At 40.1% G+C, this 22,312-nt stretch overlaps 1 protein-coding gene across 7 annotated transcripts in view; it reads left to right on the top strand.

Annotated features, from left to right (window-relative positions):
• Positions 1–22,312, top strand: part of LOC124258113 (tyrosine-protein kinase SRK2-like) — a 126,706-nt gene that overhangs the window by 91,937 nt on the left and 12,457 nt on the right. For all 7 annotated transcript variants that reach the window (XM_046692182.1, XM_046692181.1, XM_046692178.1 and 4 more), the window contains exons 2-5: positions 4,291–4,711; positions 13,201–13,304; positions 19,789–19,953; positions 21,024–21,188. In XM_046692182.1, coding sequence (XP_046548138.1) covers positions 4,302–4,711; positions 13,201–13,304; positions 19,789–19,953; positions 21,024–21,188 — 844 coding nt within the window. In that variant the 5' untranslated portion in view covers positions 4,291–4,301. The remainder of the gene's footprint in view (positions 1–4,290; positions 4,712–13,200; positions 13,305–19,788; positions 19,954–21,023; positions 21,189–22,312) is intronic.

The raw sequence follows: 22,312 nt of genomic DNA, 5'->3' as shown, positions 1-22,312 counted from the left end.
AGAAAATGTCACGAGACTCCAAGTATCACATTCCACCTGATAACTACGGTATTTGTGACCAGCAAACAGATAGACCCGGCAAACGGATGCACACCCCGTTTTTCAAATTACCTTGAGGCTTGTAGCTTTGGAAAGTTGATCTGATTTTGGTCATGTGCAATGACGACTTATTTGTGTAGGGGTTGGATGTGTGGTGTAATTCAGTGCTTGTCATAAACGTCAGCATTCATTGAAAGACTTTATCCTCTTTCTCCTGCTGTTTATCACATCCCAGTCAAACGTATGTGAAATGTTAGTCTTCTGCAAGGGAAGCCCTACTGCTTGGCGTGGACAGGCTGAAAGTCTTAAAGAGAGGGGCTTATTTAATGTGATGTTTCCCTAGCAATTAATGCCATATCATATTTTTTAGAGAGCAGTATTTAGAAAACATGAAAAAAAGTCTGTTGTAGCTGTGTTTTTTATTGTTGAACTATCTGGGTTCCCGGACGTGATTTTGCTGGAATACTGCTGAAAGTGGTGTGTTCACTCTGTGAAGTCCATTTCTGGTGACCCCCGCCCTGATATTGATGGAATATTGCTAAAAGCGGCGTAAAACCAAACTCACTCATTCACTGATAATGGTGTTAATTAAATGTCACACTGCTCACTCACTCACTCACTCACTCACTGTTTCAAATAGACTTGCAGTTTATTGCACAGAACATTCGCTTTAGACAGAGTACAAGCATATTACATGTTATAAATTTCATACAATACAATATATCAGTTCATAAATAAATATCAGGGGTGGAAATAACTTTAAAATTGCTAGTGGCACATATAAAGTCATTTGCCCTGATAATTTTTCCACCATACCGGCCGTTTTCTTGTTGATTTTTTAAATAAACAACATAATTAACACCGGAAAGTCAACTGGACAACGGTACAGTGTGATATACAAATTTGCTTGCCCGACAGAAAAAAACACTGGACTCGGACGTCGGGCAATGGGTTATTTCCACCCCTGAATATACATAATTAATAAAGAAGATTTAGATGTATAAAGTTTCATTTGGTATTTTCTGAATTGGTAACTGATACTTACATCAGATTATGCAGATCATCGTAAAAACTCTGTTTGGATATGGCATGTAAAACACTTTGACAGAAGCAGGTACCTAGTTGAGGATGTACGAGATATTTACAATCTCCAGCTTCTGAGCTGTGATTGTAAGTTTGATCTTAAGCATGGATACCAGGGACATGGTCGTAAACAATGTTATGAGAAAACATGAGGACATTACCCTCCATCTTTGAATTCTTCAAAATACTCTTCCCATAAAAAATGTTCAATAGTGCAAGCAGTGGGGCATTTTTACATAGTATCGTGTTTGTATCTACATACAGAGGTATTATTATCCTGGTAGTAACTATCTCATGTTTATTTTACTCGCAGAAGAATAATATCCATGTGCCCCAGCCGACAGTACGCTATCTTGCTGGTGTCATCTCTTCTCGTGACTCAGTCTTGCCGAGGCTTCGATTCATTCAGTCTGTACGCGATATCTACTGAAATATCTACTAAACATCATGCTCCAATCCTAGGCATGTGCGTCTTGCTAGCCTCTATCCGTTTATGTTGTTTTGAGATGAAATTTATGGTGTTATGACTGATACTATGTTCCACAGGGCTGCTTGTAATGAACGTCTCTGCATGGAGGACAGCTTGAGTTTCACATCGTAAATATTAGCCTGTCAAGCATTGGATGTTTTTTGTGAAATATACGTATATATAATGTTCTTGTTTCCATGTTAACTTCCTCCATGGCCAGGCAACAAAACGGTATCCAGTTCATTTCATTTCAGTGCGTTGGGTTCACATTCTTAGGGGAATTGTTTTCCTTAAATTGTATCCAATATCTCATAGCTTGATACATGTTGTGTGGGGAATAGTATGTGAACTGTTGAACCTGGTTAAGTCTACTTCAGTTACAAACTATTCTGTTCCATTCATGTGGTGGAGGGAATTTATGATGATGTGAAGCTATTAAAAATGTCAGCGTGTGCAGAGGCAACAAAGGATATAAATGATGCGTTATACAGTAGGCACATAAGCTATTTCTGAGGTATTAAAATGATACATAAAAATATTTCATTAAAACACTTGAACTGTAAATTATCTCCTTGGCAAAGGCTGATCTGTCTCCTAGTCCTTGAACCACACTACATCCTCTGTCGCCCAACCCTGCAATATAAAAGCCCTCAATGAAGCAAGTCTATTTTTCTGAATCTACAGACCGCACTGGGGCTCCTCAATTTTAATGGAATTATTTTTTTCTGCCAAAATTAAATTATATTAATAAACTCTGTGGTAGTCTATACCAGCCTCTACGGAATGATGTAACCAGGCTATTTGAAATTGAAAATAAAAATATACTTTATAAACGTTCATAAAATACATTTAAATTTTTATTTTCAAATAGCCTGGGTATAATAAATTAAATGTAGAACTATAATGATTTTGCAAGTCTATATTACCTCAGCTCTAGACAAGAAATTAAGCATTGTTCTATGTCCCTTGGGGCGTTGGGGTAGCCTAATGGTTTAAGCGTTGGCTCGTCACACGAAGACCCGGGTTCGAATCCCCACATGGGCACAATGTGTGAAGCCCATTTCTGATGTCCCCCGACGTGATGTTGCTGGAATATTGTTAAAAGCGGCGTAAATCCAAACTCAGTCAGTCAGTCAGTCAATCTATGTCCCTTTGGATTTGTTTTGTAGATAAATATTTTTTTTATATAATAATAAATATGATAACTTTATTTCTGGGACGAAACGTTAGTTTAGGCAGATGGTGCCGAAGATAAATTCAGCCTTGGCATGAAGACTTTGGTTGTTGAGTGAATAAGCTGCCTTCAGGGTTATTGTGTAACAGTCCATTAATAATTCATCACTGTCATAAGCATAATTGATTCCTAATGGTTGTGACAACAGATGCTTGACAACCTCTCCGCATGAGGCAGTTAACGCTGACGTTGATGATGTCAGGTCTTCAACAAGACGTTACTCATGTAGGTCACATGTTTTCACACACACCACAACGCTGTCAGGTAGAAGTAGTTGCTTCAAGCTGGTGTCAGGGTTGGGGATGCCGACTGAACATTTTATTCATTCATGGAGAAGTTAAAAAATTTATGGAATGGAAGCACATGTTTTGAAAGGTTCGTTGAATATGTTTTGAGAAGTTTTGTGTTATTCCAAAGCTTCCAAGGGGTACTGGTGGGTGAGTTGAAGTTTGCTGTACATGGTTGTGTCCCTTGGGCTAAACAGGAACCTATATTAGTGGTTCAGATATATATATGATAATATTTTTAGGTTTCTCTGCACCATACCCATATGAGTTTTATCAAAGCGGGAAATGTTAGTGTTGCATCAAGATGAGACAGTATGAGTGAAGTGCTGTTCTCTGCGGCTTCATAGACCGCCTCCATGGTGTAGTGGTTAGAGCTTCCGCCCGGAGAGCGGAATGTCGCGGGATCGATCCTCGATCGGCCGCCCGTTAAAAATATGGTACTTGTTGGTGCCTGCCTGGCGCTCGGCATTAATGGGTACAACAAGGACTGGTCGGCTCGGAGTCAGTATAATGTGTCTGAGTGGGGTATTCATGCTTCACTGCGGCATGGTATCTCAGTGGGTTAGCATTATAAAACCAGTTTCAGTCTGGGCTAGTACAAGCATCATATCAAAAAAGACGTTAAACCCAATTTCACCTCACCTCACCTGTGGCTTCAAAATCTACCCACTCACTCATTCACTTAAAAGCCTTAAATTGTTGGGACACTTCTTTGAATAAAGACTGGGTACTCTGTTTGGAGACATACATTCTTCAGGAATGGAGGATGATTTATATTTTCTAAGGGTTCTCATACAATTTACGAAACTGAATGATGTTTTTAGTTTTAAGCAGATTTCTTGCTGTGTTATTAAATGTGTGTGGCATTCAGTAGATGTCGGATCACGCTGCTGCTTCAGGTTGGATGGCTGCCACTGTGTTTCATTGTAGACTCCAGGCCTATTCTTTTTGTTTGGAAATGATTGCTTTAGAACAGACAGTTCTGATGGTTAAAGTAGCCTTTGTTTATGGATCGATATTCAGACTATTGGTATGTTCATATGCACATTTTGTGAAAAGGCTTAATTCAGAAGTATCAAATGGAAATTTAATGCCCATTTTTGCCAATCTTAATCAAGCAGTTATGAGTCTACAGTTCTATTCCAATCAGTTCTAACTCTGATCTTCTTGTCTTCCAGAATGGCTAAACATGGCCAAATCGACGACTCCAACGCCGACCAACCGCGGCTCCAATAGTACACTGAAAGAGAAGCTCCAGGAAGAGTTCCTCTCCTGCAAGATATGCCTTGATCCCATTCGCCGCCCCAAGGCTCTACCGTGCCTCCACAGCTTCTGTGAACACTGCCTCAAGGATTATGTGCGACGAACTCCAGGGGGGCGCCCTGGATACTTCCCCTGTCCGATGTGTCGGAAAGAAACGTATATTCCGGAGCGTGGGGTGGAGGACTTTCAGGATAATTTCCTGTTGATGAGTTTATCGGATACCCTTGACGAAGAAATTTGGGAACCTCCTGGATTTGATAATTTAAATCATCAGTTGTCTCCCCCTAGACATTTGTGTCCGCCTTCACCGCGGGAAGTGAACCTACGAAATCACGAGTGAGTACTGTCTGATTATATATATATGTATTCACGTGTACTCTGTCTTTTGTCTGAGTATGTGAAACAATATCAAGTAATTGATTATTGTCCTACGCCACTTTTAGCAATGTTCCAGCAATATCAAGGCGGGGAACACCAGAAATGGGCTTTACACATTGTACCCATATTTGGACAAAAACCTGGGTCTAGTAGGCAGAAAGCGAACGCTCTCACCATCAGGCTACTCTACCGCCTGAAACAGTATTTTGGAGAAAATGTTTGTTTATTCAGTTTTGGGGGAATTTATATATGTTTGATATATCTCATTTGAGATTACCCCTGAAGATCTGGGTTAGAATTGGTCTTCAGTTGAGCTGTGGGTAGAGTTGTCTCCCTTGGTTGCCGCCATCTGCTGATTGTAGATTTGAAGCCATATTTGTGTATGTCCTGCAGTCTGTTATCACCATTTCATGTGATTCAACAAAGTGATGAATATAAATCATCTAAGTCTCTTGAGGTTTCTGCCGACATTGAGATAATATGCATGTAGTGCTGTTGAAAGAGGTACTCAACTCCATTTCAGCCACTCAGTGTTTCTGAAACAATCTCTGACCCGTGAAGATCCGGTGTAGAATAGGTTTTCAGCAACCCATGCTTGCCACAATATTGCAGAGTGCGGCGTAAAACTAAACTCACTCACTGAAACAATCTCTACCCCTTTAGTTCATCTTTAGTTTGAAGGATAATGCTATCAGCCAATCAATTTACACCATCAGATGTCAATTCACGCCCATCAAACATCAACACGTATGTTCTCATGCCTGAAGACATCCTGGCCGTCTGCTCCACTTCCTCTTATCATTGCCTCTGCTTATCATCCTGTACAGACCTTTATCTCACATCCTCCTAATTATGCTGAAGCCTTACATGGACAATGTGATGATCTTGTCACAAGGGCATGGAGAGGTCACTTCGCATGGTCACTGGTCAGTCTAATAGGTTCTGTGGCTAAGATGATGTGACTAGCGGTCAGGATAATTTCCTTAACTTGATGAAATGGCAATGGCTTGTCGCTGTTAGGATTATCAGATTTGTGCTGGCATTTAGGTCATGGGATTGTGTTGTTATGAAGACGTGTTAAAACCTTTTCATGTCTGACTTCAATAAGTTAATTGCTGAATCTTGTCCAAGTGGTCTTCAAATCTAGTATCGAGGCAGGTTACAGAAAGAGTCAATGTTCTCACATCAGACGTGTCAGCCATGCATTAGAACATGATAAGCCAGAAACTAGAAACACTCACTTGCCGTGCAGACATGCACTTGCCCTTATTAATTCAGAGAGTTATTTGTAGTGTGACAAATGCTGACAAGATACAGCAAGTCTGAATCACAAATACACCACAGCTTTCTATGAGATTAACCTTCTGTGATCAAATCCAATCCAATCTCGGTAAGGCTCGTGTGATAAAGCCTCTTGTGAAGCTGGTGTATATAGTCTTGAGATTCAATGTTAGTTGGTGCTGTTTTGTTGTTCAAGTTATAGTCCAATATGATGGCATTCAATTGAGTTCCACCCTTGAAGATCTGGCTAGCTATTCTCGAAACGTTCGTAGCCCTACGAACTTCTTAAGCCCATTCTTAACACATTGGCTACGATAAAAGTTAAGAATTCTTAGGGCTACGAATGTTTCGAGAATAAGGGCCCTGGATTACAATTTGTCTTCAGCAACCCATGCTCGCTGTTGTCAGGCTTGCTGTTGTCAGGCTCGCTGATGTGTCATCTTATCCTAATTGCATAGATCGATGCCCATTCTGTTGATCACTGGATTGTCTGGTCCAGACACATATTTACAGACTGAGAACACCGCCATATAGCTGGAATATTGCTGAATGCGACTTTAAACAACCAACCAACCAACCAAATCATTTGAGTTCAAAGAAGTAAATGTGAAGATTATATTTTTCACTTTGCTTAATTGCCATTCTTTAAGCTATGCATTCACTCATGAAACAGAAAAAAACATGAACCTTCAGTGACTGTCAAGCAATAAAACTGAATGCAGAGTTTTACTTGAAGTGTGGTTCCTGCTTATTTTATGTAACGTCTTGAAATACTTGACATGTGTTTGGACACAGGTCATGAGTGATGCAACACAAATACTAACCGCTACTTTGATAGGTATGTTAAGGTAAGTCTCAGCAAACTTTTGGGTCAGTGGGGTAGCCTAATGGTTAAACCATCCACTCGTCACGCTGAAGGCCCGGGTTCGATTCCCCATATGGGTACAATGTGTGAAGCCCATTTCTGGTGTCCCACGCCGTGATATTGCTGGAATATTGCTAAAAGCAGCTTAAAACTAAACTCACTCACTCAGCAAGCTTTCAGAAGCAAGCTTTATTTGTAATTGATGTTGTTTTTCTGAGTAACTTTCAGAATTAAATAACAGGGATTTTTTGCATAAAATACAAGCATCAAAGTCTATATGCCATCTGTATAAGTGTGAGTACATGTTTAAAAAAATCTCCGATAAAACCAAAAACCAAACCCCAAAGCCAAAAACATAAAACGAACCCCAAAACAACATCAACATAAAAACCTAAAACTAAACAAAGCATCTAGAAAACCTGACATCGAAAAGAATCCAAACAAAAGATATCTGGTGAGTTAACATTACTCTTAGTATTTTTCAAGGCTATGTATAACCCTATACACATACAACTCTGACATGCCAAAGTTGTTTTTTCATTTTTAAGTTTGGTTTAGAAGATGACAGCTTCCAACACTGGTAGTAATAACAGCATGGTGTTAATATTCCACTAATGCCCTCATCAAGTTCCAGCTGATAATGAATGTGGCACGTACAGGTGACAGTGGATGTACATTTAATTGGAAGCTCATGGGGGATACCTACGCCACACACATTTACAAGGTGTAATGTGCAGTTCACGTGTCACATTTACCAGGAATTGCCCTCATAGCTTGTCCCATTTACCGACTTTCGGTTCTGAATTACTGGCATAACATGGCTGTCACAACATACCTATGTCTACAGTCAACTATTACGAACACGCTTATAAACTGACAGATATAACGAGCCATATTTTCTGGTCCCTATCACTTGCTATTTATATTTCCTGAAACGCGTACAAGGAACTACGGTTACAACCAAATAAAAGAAGTGGTCTCTTAGAGTTCGTAGTCAGTCTCACAGTCCCTGAACCACATTATTTTCCCTAACGCCTAGCCCTCCCTGCAATGCTAAATCCCTAAATGAAGCAAGTCTAGATTAACAGGTTGTATCTCCCAACTCAGTGGGGCTAGTTTTTCAATTTAAATGGGTTTATTTGTTTCTGTCAAAATTATGTATACTACCCATCAAAAGTTTAGACTCACTTAAAGCACTCACTATATGTTATGCATATATGTGTGGTTACATCGAAGATGAATTTCTCCACTAACTTTGGGGAACCAACTGCAAACCTTTTGCAGATGAATTGCACGAGGCTCATGCTTCAAATTGCTGAAAAGCATGTGCAAATATCGCGCATATGAACAGCTGCGGTTTGGTGTAAAGTTTTGTTAAGAATTCACCTATTTTCACTGATTTTTATCATTTATTGAGCTCATGACAATAATCTTTTCAACGTTACGAATTTGTTTTACAATACATCAGTTCATGTGTAAACAGTACCTTTAAACAGTATGGAATATTTTGCAAAATCTAGTTCAGAACAGTTGACTGAAGTAATTGGCTACATTAACACTGGTGAGTCTAAACTTTTGATGGGTAGTATATATTCAGGGACGAAGCATTAGTCTATTGGAGTTGGTTGTGACGGGAGTTTACTGTACTAGTCACCTCACAACATATTGTGAGTGATGGGAAACCGTTGACCTTCAAGTGAATGCACGACAACTCTGAGGGAATACTTGAAAAACATGAATCTTATGTTCAGGTTGGCAGTAAAACTTCTGGGATGCTGTGAATGAACTTGCCCAAAGTTTTCCAAGCAAGATCACTGCTCTGTGAAAGGACGTAGTAAAACATATATTTCGCCCTAAAACATGTAATCATCTTCTCTGTACCAAATTCTTGACAAGAAGTATACGGCCCTCGAATTAAAGTAAAACAAATGTTACAGTACAGTATGCCACACAATTTGATAACTTCACAGGACCCTAATTCTTATCCCCCACAACGCATTTTATCGGGTATTTAAAATGGACTCCAAACTTAGCACGATCCGGGTGTACTGGTACCTTTTGGTAGTTTGGGATTTCTGAATAAAATATTTTTGGCATTTCCATGGCACATTTGTCTTTTCCTGGAGCAGAACTCTGTAAAACCGTTCAATATTTCTTCACCAAACTTGGCACATATTGATGATAGATCTGGTGGTGTACTGGTGCCTTTTGCACATAGATAGATCTGGTTTTGGCCTCTTTCTGAATAAAATATTTTTGGTGTTTCCATGGCAACAAGTTTCACTTTGACTGAAATTGGTGATAGTGCTTATTTCTGGAGCAGAACTTTAAAAACCTTTCAATACTCTCCTTCCACTTTTCTACATACACATCTAAATATTTGACATAATCATAACTCGTAGACATAATCATGAAGAGTATTTTACCATTGAGGGGGATATTGATGACTTTGTCTTCTTGTTCTGATTGTTTATCATGTCAGTCACCAGATTTTCAGATCCAAGCTCAATTATTTAAAGACAGCCGTCAAACAGCTACAATATTGTTGTGTATGGCATTCAAGATCACAAACAAACAACTGCTAAACAAGAACTTTGAATTTTGATCTTGTTCCCAGATTCTACTGAGAACGAAGGTATAGTGCATGATGCCCTGCACCAGGCTTATAGAGGAATTCGTTATGGCATGCGAAAAAATGTTTGTAATTATTGTGGAATGGTGTTGACATTCCAACAGGCTGTTTTTGCGGTTGCTTCATGTTGACTGACATACATTGAGGTGGCGGATGTTGAGAGTGGAGGTACGGGCACTTGAGCCAGTTTGAATTTTCAAAACAAGATGCACATTACTTCCGTTACTGAGTGTTGAGATTCTACGTTGATGTTGTCTAATGGCTGAGACATCAGCTACTGGGACTCGATGGTATTATCCGTGTACTGCAATATACTTCTATAATGTCTTATGATGATTGGTTGGTGTTTTACGCCTCCCTCAGTAATATTCCGTATTTGGCGGCTTTTGGTGAATGGACCAGACAATCCAGTGATCAGTACTTTTCAAATGATATGTATTGTAATACTAGTTCTGAATGTAGTTCCGGGTTAGAATATTGATCTTCAGTAACCCATGCTTGTCGTAAGAGGCGACAAACGGGATCGGGTGGTCAGACTCGCTGACTTGGTTGACCCATGTCATCGGTTCCCAATCTCGCAGATCGATGCTCATGCTGTTGATCACTGGATTGTGTGGTTCAGACTCGATTATTTACAGACCGCCGCCATATAGCTGGAATATTGCTGAGTGTGGCGTAAAACTATACTCACATCGATCTGCGCAATTGGGAACCGATGACATGTGTCAACCAAGTCAGCAAAACTGACCACCTGATCCCGTTAGTTGCCTTTTACGACAAGCATAGTCGCCTTTTATAGCAAGCACATGGGTTGCTGAAGACCTATTCTACCCCGGATCTTCACGGGTCACATATTTTACATGAGTTAGTGTAGTTATTCGAGTGTTGAGATCATCTCTATGGTTGAAGTTAAAATGTACACAGACTTTCAATCGCCACTGATGTTTCCCTTCACAATGAATTGACAAAACAGCACATTTTACACATGTATAAATTGTAAAATAATAATAAACAAAAAACAGCAACAAAGACATTTCAAAATAGTTTCAGGAATCTTATCAGTTTTATTTAGAAACGAAAAGGACGGCATTTATTGCAGTTCCACAATTCTTTGAAATTTTAACATATTCCAAATTGGAAATCTAAAACATCAGCAGCAGCACTGGGTCCTTCCTCAAAGATGTATTATTGAAACTTCTTAAGCCAGTGGTAGCCTCGTGGTTAAAGTGTTCACCCATCACTCCAAAGACCTGGGATTCCCAGCTAGGGTACAATGTGTGAAGCCCTTCTCTGGTTTCCCCCGTCAGCGATATTAATGGAATATTGCTAAAAGTGATGTAAAACTCACTCACTCACTCACTCACTCACTCACTCACTCACTCACTCACTCACTCACTCACTATAAATTGATTCAGGGTTTTACATGATGCGTGATTCCTGCGTATTTGACGCAACAATTTTGTTAACGATTCATCGAAATACTATCATACGAGTCAAACTTGATGCAAGTTTTATAGGTGGCCCTCACAATTCAGTTCAATAAAATCGATTTGATAAGCAAAAAATGATATTGTTCGATGATAGTTTGACTTTTACAGAGCTGTCAGATTGTTCCAGAGAACTCAGAGGAGACAGTAATCCTGGCTGTTTGAATTGAACAATGCTGTAGTTTCATTTGGTGGTGTGACATACACAGTTACATACTGAGAATAATAAACACAAAGAAATATTAAATTTTCATGACTCCCAAATATTGAAAATGACTCCTAAAAATATATATTGTGAGTCACGATGACTCCCATTTTTAAAAGTCTGTGTAAAACCCTCCGATTCACAGCTAATGATTTAATTTTGGAAGAATTGTTACACAATTTATTAAAATGTTCCAGAAAAAAGTGAAATGAGTTACAGAGCTTTATGGAACTACACTTCAAGACTGATATCATATCATGCCTTTATCTCCTGAAAATACTTGAGTTCTGAAATCTTCAAAACAAACGACATTCTTATCAGCAACTTGTCACAACATTAGACACTCTTCATGTAAGACACATGTAATTCTGTAATTGTGAGTCATGTAATGAGTTGTAAGGAAAATATCAGCTGGCACCATCAACTGATAGACCAATCACCTGCTGCGTCTGCCCAGCTTGGTGACAGAGCTCTTTACGCTGGTAATGATATCTGTATTAGAACAGTCGGTGGCATTTGATTTAAGGGAATTTGCCATCCAAAGTTAATGGACATTTTATCATGAGTTCTCAGCAGATAATTGAGCCGCAGGAAAGGGAATGAACAATTTGTATCATATTCAATATTTGATAAATATCATATATGATATTCATATAAGATTGTGTTCAACACTGTAATCATTAATTGAGATCTTAAACGGTTCTAGTTTTTTTTGGCATGCAGAAAGATATTTTAATATTTTTATTTTAGACCTGTGTTGAGTTTTTAAAACTTTTTGAAGTTGTTTTTTTTTTATTTATTTATTTCAGCTCAAGGTTGACATGTTATGCATAGATGTGAATCAAATGGAATAAAAGAGACAAAAATGTTTCTATATTCATGAGAAATCTCTGCTAAAAGCGGAGTCAATTGTATAAATTTGGCTGTATCATCAGCACAAGTTTAATTATGAATCACTGTCAAATAGTGATGACCCGGACTATGATCTCAGTCTGAGTCCAGTCAAATGTCTTCACGTAAAGTAAGCTTTCTCAATAAAAAATATATACATCAGCAAACAAATTGACTGAAAACTGATGTCAAAGGACAGAGTCATGCTTGAGAATAAAAATTGTTGGTACCTGGTGTTCCTTTGCAAAGCCTTCACGATCAGTCATTGCTTGTGTTGTACAATTCTTTTTCAATCCCAATATAGTCACCCATGATGACCCGGGTTAGATTTAGTGTTCAGTAAGCCATACTTGTCGTAAGAGGCAACTAACGGGATCGGGTGGTCAGGCTTGGTAGACACATGTCATTGTATCCCAACTGTGTAGATCGCTGCTCTTGCTGTTGATTACTGGATTGTCTGGTCCAGACTTGATTCTTTACAGATAGCTGGAATATTGCTTAGTGCATTAAACAACAAACCACACCAAAACAAAACAAAACCCAGTGTAGTCCTTTCTCAAGATCTGTCCACGTTGTGCAGACTCTCTGGTCCAGTGTCACTGTCCTACATTTCAAGTTTTGGTACTTCTAGTCTCTGACCGCCCGGAGAGCGGAAGGTCGCAGGTTCGATCCCCGACCGCGTCATACCAAAAGACGTTAAAATATGGTACTTGTTGGTCCCTGCCTGGCGCTTGGTATTAATGGGTATAACAAGGACTGGTTGGCTCGGAGTCAGTATAATGTGTCTGAGTGGGGTATTCATGCTTCACTGCGGCATGGTATCTCAGTGGGCTAGCACTATAAAACCAGCTTCAGTCTGGGCTAGTACAAGCAGCCGCACATACACATACACACGCATGCACGTCGTCATGTGAGCGAAATATTCTCAAGCACGACGTAAAACCCAATTTCACCTCACCTCATCTAGTCTCTGACCAATGCCACTACATTGTTTTTTTGCAGCAGAGATTTTGAAGTTGTTCACTTGTTTCAAACCGGTGTGACTTCCATAGTTCCCAGTTCATGAGTTCTTTTTGATAATTTCAGATGGTATTTCGGCAAGGTGAGTCGGAATGCTTCCGAGGAATGGCTGCTGTCGCCAGGGTATGCCAAAGGAACGTATCTGGTCCGACAAGGAGAGGCATCGCCAGGTAAACAGGGGTTACTTTGTAGTAGATGGGGAACAGGGATGAGGATGGTCATTGATGATGCAGGGGTGGAGATAACCCATTGCCCAACGCCCGAGTCTAGCGTTTTTTTCTGTCGGGCAAGCAAATTTGTATATCACACTGTACCGGTGTCCAGTTGATATTCCAATGTTAATTATGTTGTTTATTTATAAAATCAACAAGAAAACGGCCGGTATAGTGGACAAATTATTAGGGCAAGTGACTTTACATGTGCCACTGTACTGGAGTACACTAGCAATATTAAAGTTATTTCCACCCCCTGTGATGCACGGCATGATGTTTCTTGTAGGATGAAAATTAAAAATTAAAGTGACCATGAAGTAACATTCCAAATTCTGTGTATTTTTCCAGAAATGCTGCTTTTAGCCACATACTGTAAGGAAACATTTTTCACATGAAAACCATCTAACAATATTGTTTCAATGATCAGCAGTTAGACTAACGATTAGTCTCTGAAAATATGAGACACATAACTGTTTAAATTGGACAGTGAAGTTTTACGCCACTTTTATCAATGTGCCAACAATATCATGGTTGGGGACACCAGAAATGGGTTTCACACATTGTACCCATGTGGGGAATCGAACCCGGGTCTGCGGCGTGACGAGCGAACACTTTAACCGTTGGGCTACACCCCCGCCCCTGTTTAAATTGAAAAGGAGCCTAAGTGAGATGGGAGATCAAGAGCTTGAACCTGTGGAAAATCTAGACTTGCTTCGCATTGACTTAAACAGAACCGCTAGGGCAGAAGGAGAAGTAATATTTCAGGGACTGTGAGACAAAACTAGATCGGCTTTAAGTGTATTCAGTTTCAGATGTCATGGTAGCTTGGGAAGGAAATACATACAGTAAAATGGCATAACTCAGATTGTCAAAATAATTATCTGAAAAGCTTGGAAATATGTTATTTATGAGACTGATAGCATTAAAAAAATCTTTTTGTGTGAAAAAATCGAAAGTAATAAAGTGATTATTCTGGATTCATATTTGGTTATTGTAACAAACAAGCCTGTTATTGAGTGGTAGAACTAATTGATAGTCCGTGAAGTGTGTTGACAGAATTAATAACGTAGGCGAGCTGTCTGTCAACGTAGTAATTGATTTTGCTGCCAACGTGTTTGTTTTATATGATTTCCCTTGTCAGATCTTGTGTTTCTATCATGTTGTCATCTATTGATTGAATCAAGTATCCTCATTGTGTAGATGAATATTTCTGTAATTTGACATTCTATCGAAGTAAAAACACCTAATGATTATGTGTTTTGTTCGAAGTAATAGTCTCGTTGTAATGAGTTGTTTGTTTTGCTATTTTAGCTTGATTGTGTTCATGTTTGATAGGGTATCTTTGAGATATATATGGCGCCAGACTTTCGGTCCTGTGGGGTTTCGGCGTTGGAATCGGTTCCCGTAACCTGTGTCAGCTTGTCCTGGTGGACTGTTGCTCATGTTGAAGGTCATAATCTGTCGACATATGGTTGTGTATGGCTGGCGGTGACGATAAGCGCGTCACTCACAGTGTGTTATGTTGGCGGCCATTGTCTGTCGACATATGGTTGTGTATGGCTGGCGGTGGCGATAAACGTCATTCACTTACTCGATTCCACCAGTGTGTTGCTCATGTTGGCGGCCATTGTCTGTTGACATATGGTTGTGTATGGCTGGCGGTGGCGATAAACGTCATTCACTTACTCGATTCCACCAGTGTGTTGCTCATCATGTTGACATATGGTTGCGTATGGCTGGCGGTGGCCATTGTCTGTTGACATATGGTTGTGTATGGCTGGCGACATATGGTTTATAAACGCGTCATTCACTTACTCGATTCCACCAGTGTGTTGCTCATGTTGGCGGCCATTGTTGTGTATGGCTGGCGGTGGTGATAAAGCGTCATTCACTTACTCGATTCCACCAGTGTGTTGCTCATGTTGGCTGGCCATAGTCTGTTGACATATGGTGTCAATATGGCTGGCGACATATGGTTGTGTATGGCTGGACGGTGGCGATAAGCGTCATTCACTTACTTTCGATTCCACCAGTGTGTTGATGTTGGCGACCATAGTCTGTCGACATATGGTTGTGTGTTGCTCATAAAGCGTCATTCACTTACTCGATTCCACCAGTGTGTTGCTCATGTTGGAGGCCATAGTCTGTTGACATATGGTTGTGTATGGCTGGCGGTGGCGATAAACGTCATTCACTTACTCGATTCCACCAGTGTGTTGCTCATGTTGGCGGCCATAGTCTGTCGACATATGGTTGTGTATGGCTGGCGGTGGCGATAAACGTCATTCACTTACTCGATTCCACCAGTGTGTTGCTCATGTTGGCGGTGGTGGCGTCATTCATATTCCACCAGTGTGTTGCTCGACATATGGTTGTGACATATGTATGGCTGGCGGTGGCGATAAAACGTCATTCACTTACTCGATTCCACCAGTGTGCTGCTCTTATGTCCACCAGTGGTCATAGTCTGTCGACATATGGTTGTGTATGGCTGGCGGTGGCGATAAACGTCACTCACTTACTCGATTCCACCAGTGTGTTGCTCATGTTGAAGGTCATAGTCTGTCGACATATGGTTGTGTATGGCTGGCGGTGGCGATAAACGTCACTCACTTACTCGATTCCACCAGTGTGTTGCTCATGTTGAAGGTCATAGTCTGTCGACATATGGTTGTGTATGGCTGGCGGTGGCGATAAACGTCATTCACTTCCACCAGTGCCGATTCCACCAGTGTGTTGCTCATGTTGGCGGCCATAGTCTGTCGACATATGGTTGTGTATGGCTGGCGGTGGCGATAAACGTCATTCACTTACTCGATTCCACCAGTGTGTTGCTCATGTTGAAGGTCATAGTCTGTCGACATATGGTTGTGTATGGCTGGCGGTGGCGATAAACGTCATTCACTTACTCGATTCCACCAGTGTGTTGCTCATGTTGAAGGCCATAGTCTATCGACATATGGTTGTGTATGGCTGGCGGTGGCGATAAACGTCATTCACTTACTCGATTCCACCAGTGTGTTGCTCATGTTGGCGGCCATATATATGGCTGGCGTATGTACGGATAAAAAATATACACGATACGGTAGGAAATAATTTAGAAAACATGGAAAATACACACCACAAGGCAATGGTGTCTTAGAATCATTTACAGACGTATTTATCTGAAAAAGTATTGTATTATTGTTCATTGACCTGTTTACACAAGAGTAGCAATGTTGTGGTACATATATGAAATGAAACACAAGGTTACTGATATGCCATTAAATTCCATTCAGTACTCTAAATGTACTCTAACAGGGCTCGATTTAGTGCTTTGTTACTTGCACTGATGGTAGCCAAGATTACAAAGTGCAACCTAGTTATTAGTCTAACTTGCACCAGGTGCAGGTCAATTTTTGAGTGGGTAAACTTCTGAATAAACATCTAAATAATTCAATAGCATATTTCTTTCATTACATATTGCAATAAGAGCAGCGCTGTAGTATTTGGCTGGTGCAACTAGGTTTTTATCTTAGGTTGCACCTGGTGCAAGTAGGTTAACATCTCTTAAATCGAGCCCTGTCTAAAGGTTTTCCAGTACTGCCATATTGAAAAATAAGGAGTATGTACTCCTGATGTTGAAAATTTATCGGGAGCCCTGCTGATGGTGGCGGTCATAGTCTTGTCAAGCATGTCGACATGATGTGGCTGTGTATTGCTGGTTGTGGCGATAAAGGTCATTCACTCACTCGATTCCGCCAGTGTGAGTGATTGTTGCGTGACGTCACATTAACAATCGGGTGTGGCGGTGCCAGCCAAATAGTGGTTTGTGCCAAATAATTACCCTGGGTAAAGAACAAATGGTTATAGCAAGTACTCTGGACTTTCCCATATGTCTTCAATGAGATTGTATTTGGGGTTGTTTTTGAGTTAATTTGCTGTTGGTCTGACCGATGCCAATATGGTGTGAATGATTCTCTCATATTTGACTGACCCATGAAGATCTGGGTGAGAACTGGTCTTCAGCAACCCATGTTTGTCGTAAGAGGCCATTCACAGTATCGGGTGGTCAGGCTCGCTGACTTGGTTAACACATATCATCGTATTCAAATTGCGTAGATCGATGCTCATGCTGTTGATCACTGGATTGTCTGGTCCAGACTCGATTATTTACAGACTGCCGCCATATGGAATATTGCTGAGTGCGGCGTAAAACAACAACCAAAGCAATCATGTTGGATTGATCTTAAATGGTCTAAATCATCCTCTGTGGTGTGATTAATCCCTACATGATCTGACTGATCCTGAAATAATCCCTATATTGACTGGATAATGCTTTAAGGTGTAAATAATCCTTACATGATTTGAATAATCCCAACATGATCTGAATTATCCTTATGGGAGTTGCGTAATACCCATGTGGTATTAGTGATCCAATGATGGTTTGAATGATTCGTCCTTTATTGAACATGCATTGTTTGAAATAAGCCTTTGTTACAAATGGTCTGTCTGATTAAGCCATATACTGCTCTGAATAGTCTGTTCGATTGTCCGAATGGTCTGAACAGTCCCCATGAATGGCCTGTGTGTTTGTCTGAAAGCATGATCTTAATGTGTATAGGAATTGTCTCACAGGCTGTGACCATCCCCTCTGAGCAGTCAGCAACTTGATCATTTGTATAGGAATTGTGTGACCATGCCCTCTGAGCAGTCAGCAACTTGATCATTTAAGCGTGATATTTGGATGTCCAGTCATCTAATCATCGTACATAACTGTTTCAGGTGTCCGAAGTTACAAGTCGTCTTTGAAATTGATTACCTATACTTACGAAATAAACACATTTCATCAATTTCTCCGTCTATTACCCATCCTCAAACTGAAGGTTGATTCCCCCAGAGTGTGTCGCGATGGTCGAAACATGTGGCTATCGCTTGCATATTTCATGAGGCTCGTAACAAAGCTCTTTGATCTTTGTAATTGTACCCGTTGGTGTGACAGACATTTGTACATTTCATGTGATAATGCATTGATACGTACCGTCGTGGTAGTCACTTGTAGTAGATTGCTGTTTGTGTAGGAGCGTTACATTGTTATGAATGTTTGAGATATTGTCTCGCGTTGACGTGTTTGATGTCTAGAAATTGATTGCATAATTGAATATACTGATTTGGTGTGAAATGAATAATTTACGAGGTGTCGTTTCGATTTAGCAAAACATTTACAAATTTGTTATCAGAGCAAAAAACTATTTATAATTATTCATTATGAATAAGATGAATAGTGTTGTATACAATTGTTGTTTAAAAAGTGAGTTTTTAAGTGAGGAAATGTTTTTTCATTGCAATAAAGCTGAAACGTGTTTGAAATTGCTTGTAAATTATGGTATAATCTGAAATGTAAGTGTCGAGAAATAAACTAGGTGTGGCACAATGGCATAATATCACAGGGTAAGACATGGTGAGACATGATATAATGGTGAGATAGGGTATGACATAGTGAGACATGATATAATGGTGAGATAGGGTACGACATAGTGAGACATGATATAATGGTGAGATAGGGTATGACATAGTGAGACATGATATAATGGTGAGATAGACATATATAATGGTGAGATAGTGAGACATGATATAATTGGTGTGACATGACATAGTGAGACATGATATAATGGTGAGATAGGGTACGACATAGTGAGACATGATATAATGGTGAGATATGATATAATGGTGAGATAGGGTATGACATAGTGAGACATGATATAATGGTGAGACATGATATAATGGTGAGATAGGGTATGACATAGTGAGACATGATATAATGGTGAGATAGGGTATGACATAGTGAGACATGATATAATGGTGAGATAGGGTATGACATAGTGAGACATGATATAATGGTGAGATAGGGTATGACATAGTGAGACATGATATAATGGTGAGATATGATATAATGGTGAGATATGATATAATGGTGAGATAGGGTATGACATAGTGAGACATATAATGGTGAGATATGATATATAATGGTGAGATAGGGTATGACATAGTGAGACATGATATAATGGTGAAAAGGGTATGACGTAGTGAGACATGATAAAATGGTGAGATAGGGTACGACATAGTGAGACATGATATAATGGTGAGATAGGGTACGACATAGTGAGACATGATATATGATTTTCCAAGTGAGATGTCATGTGACACAGTGAGATAATGGCATGAGACATGGTATGGCACAGACAGACAGAGCATAACATGAATGATATAACTCAGATATAACATGACACTCTGAGACATGGTATAAAACAGTGAGATATAGACGACAAAGTGAGATATTGCTGCACACAGACATTCTATCAGTATCACTTGATCAAACTTGATACAACATTATATGACAAAGTGTCAGTGTTGACATAAACTTGATAAGCCTTGTATGACATTGTTCTTCCTCTGTTTTCAGACACATATACGTTGTCCGTGCGAGACTATGACGAACTCCGAGGCTACTTGGTCAAGCATTACAAGATCTACACGACCCGATCTGAAGACTCACTCAAGGAATTCTACTTCATTTCAGCTAAAAGAATGTTTCGATCTCTACTTGAACTTGTCAACCACTATAAAGGTGAGGCAGTGATAACACATCCTTGCTTCGTGTAGACTAGGAGGGCTACACGTCGTTAAATATTGGCCCTCTCTGTCCACGCTGATAGGATTCCTAAATCAAATCATCACATGCTGTTAGCAAATGTTATTTTTTCAGATTATTAAATGGATTACCTTCCTTACTTTTTTGGCCCCAGTTTGAAAAATGGAGGGATATAGTGATCAGTATGTACGGGCGTCCGTTTTCATTTAAATAGGGGTGGTGGGTTAGCCTAGTGATTAGAGTGTTTGCTTGTAATGCTGAAGATCCGGGTTCAGTTCCCCACATGGGTACAATATGTGAATCCTATTTCTGTGTCCCCTGCTGTCATATTGCTCGACTATTGCTAAAAGCAGCCTAAAACTGAACTTACCCTCTACATTGAATGTATCATATTGAAACCTACTATACAAGTTTCTAGTGGAGTACTGGTGCCTTTGGGGGTGGGGGTAGCCTAGTGGTCTAGGCGTTCCGCTCGTCACGCCGAAGACCCGGGTTCGATTCCCCACATGGGTACAATGTGTTAAGCCCATTTCTGGTGTAAGCTTCAGATGTCTGTCTGACCCATTGAAATTCACAAGACCCAAAGAATAAAATTAAACACACATTTCAGATTTAACATTTCTTATAATTGGCATTGAAATTATTAACAAACATAAGATTTATAAACAGCAAACAAGTGTCACATGTCACATATAACAACTTCAGTCAAAGTCATCGTGAAATATACAGTCACACACTGGGACCGGTGGGTTGTACAGTTCTATCAGACCGTTGCCGAATCTGCCGGATTTGTCGGAGGGTCAGATGCTATTCGTGAACACTGCATGCTTAGGCGACTAACGGGATGGGTGGTCAGGTTTGCTGGCTGGGTTGACACATGTCATTGTATCCAAATTGCGTAGATCAATGCTCATGCTGTTGATCACTGGATTGTCTGGTCCAGACTTCACTATTTACAGACCGATGCTATGTAGCTGGAATATTGCTGAGTGCTGTGTTAAACAACAGACCAAACAGTCGTTACATGTGCTCTCTCGTCATTTCAGAAATCATAGATGGCTTGTGTTGCAAGCTTACCCAAGTGTGTTCCAAGCCTCGGTCTCTACTATGGGCAATGGACAGAGGCAAACAGGACGAGTACCTCACACTGAAAACCACCCTGGTTCTAATCAGACGTCTGGGAAGTGGACAGTTTGCTGAAGTGTGGCTAGGTTTGTATAATGAGATTTACATGGTTGGCAGGTGGTAATCAGAGTTTGATTAATTTGACTGGGCTGAAATTACTAATTTTATGACATTTCTCATTATCAGGCATGGTGTAGACATTTTGATGTGTCACTTGAGGAGCTGATCAACTTTTACACCTGGTATTTCTTTGATTCAAATTTGAAATATTAGATTTATCACTGAAGCCTTGATGTCCTCTCAGAGTATTGCCCACATGGGTACAATGTGTGAAGCCCATTTCTGGTTTCCCCCGCCGTGATATTGCTGGAATATTGCTAAAAGCGGCGTAAAACCAAACTCAGTCAGTCAGTCAGTCTCAGGTATTGGGTTAACTCAGTGATAAAAGCGTTCGCAGGTCACACTGAAGTCCTGGGTTCGATCCCCACGTGGGTACAATGTGTGAAGCCCATTTCTGGTGTCGTTCAGTGACGTTCACTATGATTTTGATGGAATATTTCTTGAAAGTGGCGAAAAACTAAACCCACTCACTCAACACACTGTAGGTTTTGCCACTGTTAAGTGTCTGTTTAGTTTCTGACATGTGCTTAAAATCATTTAATGGGCGGCAAGTGTCGTTGTTCTGGAAATAATAGGGGTGGGTATTGCAGAGATTATTTATATTGCGATGCGAAAGCATGTATTGCGATATGTATTGCAATATATTGCATGAAGTATTATTTTTCCTTATCCTGACTCATGCTCTTTTGCTTGTCTCCTTCCTCTTGCGAACATAGTGGAACACTTGTATCTCCCTAATTGAAGTTCCCTTCAATGTAAAATCACTAATTAGTACACCACGAGTTACCTCCCTTCCACAAGCGCGGGAACGAGGGCGCCACCTCTACCCATGTGCCTCACTCTCTCCTTCTTCGCCCAGTGAGCTGGACGTGAGAGCGCCTGTGTCTCCCGACACACTATATCCTTTGATTATATTTAGTTAGTTACCTCGTATAGAGATCTATAGAGGTTTAGCTAGTATCTTTCAACAATTATATATTGATATTTAGTCGTGTTTCTACTATTTATGCGGGGCGCCGTGCTGTTGCAGTGGATTACGTTGATAAAATTCTGTACTGTTGCACATTACGTTTTTATTCTGCTGCTGATC

The sequence above is a fragment of the Haliotis rubra genome, unplaced genomic scaffold (assembly GCF_003918875.1).
Source record: "Haliotis rubra isolate DU_JTF1 unplaced genomic scaffold, ASM391887v1 Scf683, whole genome shotgun sequence".
NCBI lineage: Eukaryota > Metazoa > Mollusca > Gastropoda > Lepetellida > Haliotidae > Haliotis > Haliotis rubra.
This window is presented reverse-complemented; position numbering and strand designations above follow the sequence as displayed.